The sequence below is a fragment of the Papaver somniferum genome, unplaced genomic scaffold, assembly GCF_003573695.1.
Source record: "Papaver somniferum cultivar HN1 unplaced genomic scaffold, ASM357369v1 unplaced-scaffold_76, whole genome shotgun sequence".
Classification (NCBI taxonomy): domain Eukaryota; kingdom Viridiplantae; phylum Streptophyta; class Magnoliopsida; order Ranunculales; family Papaveraceae; genus Papaver; species Papaver somniferum.
Window position 1 is genome coordinate 1,230,887 of NW_020650526.1, and position 7,567 is coordinate 1,238,453.

The following is a 7,567-nucleotide window of genomic DNA, read 5'->3' on the forward strand; positions in this document are numbered from 1 at the left end:
TTCAGCACTTGAAGAGAAGGATGGCCAAGCCGTTTGTGCCATAATTCCGGAGTAGCTTTCTCTAACACGACATTAACACTCGTTGGTTCCCCCGCTGTCAGGCAATAAAGCCCATCTTTGAGCTTACCCATACCAATCGTCGTCCTCAAAGTGTGGTCCTGTAAAACACATTCAGAATCAGTGAAAGAAATACTTTTAACGTGCTTATGTGCATGGTTTGCATGCGGTGAAGACAAAAATTGAGACACAGAGATGAGGTTGCAGGTGAACTTTGGAACAAACAACACATTATGCAATACAAGGGAGTCATTCAACTTCACAGTACCAATTTTGATTGCCTGTATGCTTACACCATTAGGCAAACCAACTTGAATGGGAGTAATATCATGACAAGATTCAAACAAGGTGGCATCACAACAAACATGATTGGAGGCTCCTGCGTCAACAATCCAGGTATGACCTCCCTTACCATTGAAGCGAATGTGATTGGTAGTGGCTGACACCTCACCAAAGGTAGCATTGGCCTTAGTGGATGGTGGATGATTGAACGATGATGAGATGAGATTGCCAGCCATAACTGACTCAAGATACCATGTAGGGTTTTAGAAATCAAGATAAAACAAGACAAGATGTGAAGAGACCCAATACTCTTTCGTATAATTCCATTCTCAAAAGAAACTCCTATATAGGGAAGTTTTGTTTACAAAGGATCTTTAGAGATTTCCTATCCTAGTGACAAAATATATACGAAAATATTTACAAGATAATATACAAGGTAATATACGTCCAATAAGCAATAAACTCTCTGGTCCTTAGTAGCATATTGTTGTTCTAATAGCTGTATCTGCATGAAAAATAACATACCGATTAGATGCTATGTACAATCCATAGAGGTCTGTGCTAGGAAGTTTGAAAAAAAGTGACACAGTCTACCTTTGGTTGTTTGGCAACAAAAACCTTGATCTCCGATTTTTCTAAAACAAGAGTGTTGATGCCGTCATGCAATTGGAAAAAGCAATAATTTTTTGGTAGTTCTAAGTTTTGTGGCAATGCTCATATGTACACATATCAACTCGAATGTCACTAGATTTACCTGGTTATTGTCCTGCCTTACTACGCCATGGTTGAATGATTCCCAGTTGTCTCCCTGATGAACTACTCTTCTTCATTTTTCTATCGAGAGATGCTTAATATGCGCAATCTTATGCCAGTAGTCTCCCTTATCCCTGTCACATCTTTTATATAGATCTGGATGGCAGTTCTGAATCGTCAACAAAGTGAGAGATGTGTGTCTTTGCAAGCCATCTGGTAAGAGTTTGCAGTTCATGCAATCCAAAATCTCCAATTCCTCAAGCGATGTGCGGTAGGATAACCACTCAGGCAATCTCGTTAGGCCAGAACAATTACTGATGGTCATTCTTGTAAGTGTTGGCAACTCTGTGCTGATTGGCTGTAGTGATGATCCCCCACTTCCACATATAGCTATTGGAGGCAAATCTGTTATCTGAGGTAATCCCTCAATTTCTAGATTTTGTAGAGAAATGAGATTTTGAAAATCTTCTGACAAGAATTCCAGTTCTGGACAATCAGAAATCCTCAATTCCTCAAGGGTTGTTAGATGCTGCAGACCGCTGTTCAAAGACTTGAGACCACTACAATCTTGTATCCACAATAATTTGAGGGAGTGGAGATTCTGCATTCCTTCAGGTAATTTGATCAACTCGGAACACTTTATAATCTTAATATGTGTCAGTGAACTGAAAATTTCAAAAAATTCATTAGGCAGAGTCTTAAGCTTGGGGCAATTCTTTATCTTCAGATGAGTAAGACTCCCTAACTTCCCTTTATCTTCTTCTGTAACCATCGTAAAAGACACCAAATTGGGAATTCCAATGATTTTCAGATGCGAAAGACAAGAAGGAAGCTTCTCAAAGCATTTCAAGACTACCATTTCATGACTGTTCCGTATATCTAATTCTTTGAGAGAAGATGGTAATGAGATAGATTCTATCATCTTGGGGCAGTAAACTATGTTTAGTTTCTTAAGATTTGGAAATGCTAATACTTGTCCTTGAGATCCTCTTGGTTCCTTATTTAGTCGACTTGAAGATAATCTCAAAGATGATAGTGATGATGGCAATGGTGATGAAAATTTCTCCAAATTATACATGTGATGAATGTCAAGTACTTCGAGCGATGGAAAAAAAGAGACGAGTTGATCACTGAGAGGATGATGATAAAAATCATTGCTGATCCAATGCACTACTGAGCCCATATAGCATATTTCAAGAAACTTAAGGTGTGGTAGTTCACCAAGTGGTGGAAGATGTTCACAATGACAATTGTTAAGAGAGATTTTTACCAAGTTCGGTAGCCGCAGAGAAACCCCGCTCCCAATCCATTGTGGAAATTTGGTACCCCTGTATCCTTCTATATGCAACTTTTTTATATTTGAGTGAGGCTGGAGACCTTCTCCTACTTCTTCTTCTTCTTCTTCTGTTCCTGTTCTTGACGAGGACCAGTACAATTTAAGTGATTCCAAATACTGTTTTTTCACTAAACTTGAATTTCCCGCATCAGCTGAATCTTTTACATGCTCCAATCCTTTAATCACTAGCTCTCCTTTAAGGTGGTCAAGTTCTTTCAATTCTGTGATACCACAACCGGTATCTTCCCCGACGATGAATAAACTTAACATTTGGAGAAAAATCAATTTCCCTATATCTTTTGGCATTTGAGTTAATTTGTAACACCCCTTAATATCTAGGTGTCGAAGATTCGTTAGCTTCCTCGTTTCTTGTGGTAAACATATGAGATCATGACAATCAGATAACTTCAAGGTCTGCAGGTTAATTAGGCTACAGAAGTTTTCATTTGGTAACATGGCAATACTGGTAGAAGAAAGGTTGAGGTACCTCAGATGTTTCAGCTTATTGACAGAGTTCGGGATTATGCTTAAATCCGTACATCTCATGTCTAATGCACGTAGACGTTTTAGATTTGAGAAAATGACTTCAAGAGAAGAAATTGAGATAATCGGAGTATGTTGCTGCAACTGGATAAGTGTACGCAAGCGTGGTGAATTTTCTGGAAGCAGAGACCCGAATGAACTGTCAACCACTGACATATGTGTAGTACCTGTAGTACCATTACTGTTTGCTATCCCCAGAGTACTTTCCTTACCTCCATCACCCTGCAAGACCAAACATTCATCCCTCATAGCTGAACAAGCGAGATCGTGTACCAAATCATGCATTTTACACCTTATGATATTGCCTTCTTCATCTGTTTCAAAGTCTTGAAAGAAGGATCTCAACGATAAATCTTCGAAAATCTTATCACCTACTTCTTCTGGCTCCAATTTGCGGCCCGCTTTAATTTGAAGAAAACCATTTGCCATCCAGAGGTAAATTAATTCTTCTTTTACTAACTTGTGGTTTTTCGGAAAGACCGAGCAGAAAGCGAAGCATTGCTTTGAATTCAAGGGTAAATGGTTGTAACTTAATTGCAAAGCAGGTAAAATGGCGTTAAATCTGTTATCTTCAAGTTCCCAAAGTTCACTACTTTCCACAAACAACCACTGTTTTTCATTTTTTTCGCCTTGGAGTAAACCTCCAAGTGCTATTGCAGCCAAAGGTATACCTCCACATCTCTTTACGATCCCCCGGCCAATTTCTTTCAGCTTTGGATAGGTTGTTTCATCCTCAGCTGAAAAAGACGCACGCTGCTTGAACAAAGACCAACAATGCTCTTCTGATAACATTTCTGGATGATATGGTGTGATGGTAGTAGACATTATTGGTGCTACTTTTGCACTTCGAGTTGTTATAACAATCGAACTACCTTTCGCTCCACATCTCACTGAAGACATAAAAATCTCCCATTTTCCTTGATCCTCATTCCATACATCATCTAATATGATCAGAAACCTCTTACCATTCAATAATTTACGGAGCCGAGATTCAAGAACATCCAAGCTGTCAAGGTTACGTGCAGACTCATCTCCACATGATTCTAAGATAGCCTTACAAAGTGATTCTTGATGAAAATTTTCAGAAACAGAAATCCAGAGTCTGATTTTATACAGCTTTACAATCATTTCGTCCTGGTAAATCATCTGAGCAAGAGTTGTCTTCCCAAGACCGCCTATACCTACGATGGGACAGACAAAAATATCTTCTTCCTGAACACTAGCACTTTTTAGCAGATTCACTATTTTTTTTTTATCCTGGACCCTTCCATAAACCTGCAGTGCACTTAAGTTCGAGGAAGTTTTTCTAGACTGTTTCATATCAGACTGAAAAACAACTGCATTCACACGGGACTCCAGAGGATAATTCTTCCTTAGTTCGGCAATCTCATTCAGTTTTTTTATAAATTTTTCAATTCTTTTTGCAATTGTACGGCAGGACGATGAACTTGGTTTGCAACCAAGAAATTTAGGAACAGAACCAGTAATGAATACCTTAACGTTGTTGCATCTGCTACTAGGTTTCAGTATTTCTGTTGAGCGTCTTACAGCAGCGTCAGTCGCGCATTCATCAAAGAAGTCTTCAATATCATAAGCAACATCCTTGAGTTTTCTTAGCCAATTATGGATAGTCTCCTGGTGAAGTTGCTTAACCTCCGCATCTTTGAGAACATCATGAATCGTTGATAATATGTTGGAGAGTCTCTCGAACTCTTCATTCACTCCAGAAATTAGCTCAAAATCGCTATCTATAAGGGATCTGAGGAACCCAAATAAATTTGTAATAAGTGGAGATATTAAAATTGGAATAACTATTGAAGCAGGCATCACTTTCGTAAATGTAAAAATAAATTTTCTCTTGAGAAACAACTATATAATGAGCTCTCTGAGTCTGATTATTGATGGCAATGCAAAAAGAACTAGCAAGGTAGATTTATTTTTTTGATGAAAAGTTGGAAGACGGATTGGCAGAGTAATTTTTGCGGTGATTCTGGTGACTGTGTAGAGAGAAACTAGAGATTATAGCCTGAAGCAGTATAATAAAAGTTTGTTTTGAAACTAGAGTTGAATGTGTATTTTAAGGTCAAATCACATGCAATTTCAATCTATATGCAAATTTCATTAAAAAAAAAAACAAAGTTTTTAATATGTTTATGAACATCAACTTGTCGTGTACCTTGACTTCAGTATTGGATAAACAATGCAGTTTGTATGGGAAAGTGACCTGAATAGAATCCTCACCAACTTTCGAAGACTAATGCACACTGGGACAAACCTGCAGAGAGCTAATTATCTACGACGTACTAATCTATGAATAATAGTATACGTTTTGTTAATCAGCATTATTGGATAATTGAACTTATTAATGCCATTCAGCAGTGACTTTTATTCATTTGTTATGTGCAGTAGTTTCTGGTGGAACCCCACCGGATTTGACTGGTCAAAGATAAAGACTAACAAATTTCTGAAAGAAGACTTACATAGACACACTTGCAAAAGTTTAAAGCCTTAGCCAAAGCTTGTCCAAGGGCAATTCAGCTGTCCATGGAGAAACCTCCAACGAAACTGATACCTTAGCTGAAGCAGCATCAGAGGAGACCAAACAAAGCTGTGCATCTTTGACAGTACCTGCTTAATCATACAACAATAAAGTACCCACTCACTAGGATCAATTGTGGTTGCATGTAAAAGTACTGCTGGGCACTGAAACTGACATGCATACGAAAAAATGGTTTAAACAAGTAGAAAAAAAATATTCTTACATGGCCTTACATATATCCTTAGGTTTCTGGTTTCACATTTACATAATGAGGTTACTATGTAAGGAAAACAGTTCAAGTTTTCGAGTATCAAAATGGATAAAATATCAGTTTTGATAGGGTCTATAAGGTGAAAATTTGAAAAACAAAGTGCTGTAATACAAATTTGATCAAATAGGTGGCAGCTGATAGCTGAAAGTCACTAACGGTGCAATGAAGTTTTAATTCAGGAAAAAACGAAATAATATCAGCATAATAGAAAATCACCAAAATGAATAAGATAATACCTCATCACTTAAGTTGGTGACTGAAAACTTTCTCACTGCCACCTCTTCCAAACTATTGCAAACCTCGTCACAGCTGCAGCAATAACAACAGAGTAAAGCGCATCTGCATCCTTAGCTTGAGCACAACCAGAACTTTGTTTAACATGTTCAGTTCCATTTACTAGCTAAGGCGGCTGATGTAAATTTCTAATTTGTTTCTGATGTGAACTTGGTGTTTGTAAATTTAATCTGGTTGGCTTTATGTTTATCTTGTCCATCAGTTTGAATAACCCCCAAGCATTCTGCATCATCCCTTCTTTACAACGGGGACATACTAAAGGTTGGTGTATCAGGTAAAATCCATCGATCCATCATTTTATCAAAATATCTTCTTCCTTCTTCCATTGACCATCTTATCAGTGGAATGATTTGATGGATAAACGTTGGAATCACGACTACCCCTACGTGAATAGACCTCATCTGATACGGCAATTCTTCAAGCAATGTCATATTGGCGCCAAAACTGATGCAACTTGAGTCGGATAGAGTAAATTCAAGACCGTACCAGAATATGACTGCAAATCACCGCTAATAAGTCGTTATATCGACGGAGATTCCTCGATTAGCCATCTTTCAAGGAGTCTCTTGTCCTCACTTACCTGAATTGAAAACTCCTTTAATCAAAGAATTGTGAGCAACTACATCTGGTACAAAATTCAAATCTGTAAGCATTTCAGAGAAGAGAACCAAAGCTTGATCAACTAAACCTCCTTTACAAAGTGCATCAAATAATCGTATGATACGAAACAGCACCAGGTCTGCAGCTCCATTTCACCATCTTGTTTTTTGTCTGAAGAGAAAGACCACTTGACCAATTCCCCAAAGAAAGTGTATAAGAATGTTACCAGTGAAGGCACCAGGTTGACTACCTGTATGAGTCATTTTATCAAACACTTTGAAGGCAGATTCAATCTCATCCTTGACAGACAACCTTCTGATCAGTGTATTGAAAGGGATTGTATCACGATCATACCCTCTCTTGATAATCTCTCAGAGAAAGTTCTCTGGCCTAATTTACAACAGAAATTAATCAAAATGGAATTAAGTTTTACTCCATCTTCTGATACAACAAAACCCATGGTTCACTTCGCCTAATATCTTGGATAATGACCCAAATACATGATTAAATGTAATGTTAGATGGCAATGGCCTTTCCAAATTCATTTTCTTGTAGAGCAGGAAAGACTGTACGTTGGGAGATTTTGATTATTGTTTCAGAGAGACCAGGAAAGAGAATTATAAGGAAAAGGACGATTTTCTGGGCACTACCCAGAAATGGTGGGTGACTACTAAGTGATATAAATGTCCATCCCTACATTATAAGGGGTGTCCTAAAATATGGAAATCACCAATATACCCTTAACCTATATATATATTACCACCTCCTCCCATCACCTCCACCTATATATATAACCACTTCTTCCCATCACCACCGCCGCTCATCACCGACCACCACCTACGCCTCTCACCACCATCGACCACCACCGACCACCTTGAACCACCACCATAGC

At 38.2% G+C, this 7,567-nt stretch overlaps 1 protein-coding gene across 1 annotated transcript; it reads right to left on the reverse strand.

Moving 5' to 3' along the window:
• Window positions 1–992: 992 nt before the first annotated feature.
• LOC113344291 (putative disease resistance protein RGA1) lies at window positions 993–7,247 on the reverse strand. Its single transcript, XM_026588295.1, has 4 exons — window positions 6,018–7,247; window positions 5,452–5,599; window positions 5,148–5,246; window positions 993–4,730 (listed from the first exon to the last, which is right to left on the reverse strand). Coding segments are annotated over exons 2-4 (3,666 nt in total). The 5' UTR covers window positions 5,454–5,599; window positions 6,018–7,247; the 3' UTR covers window positions 993–1,165.
• Between the last annotated feature and the right edge of the window lie 320 nt (window positions 7,248–7,567).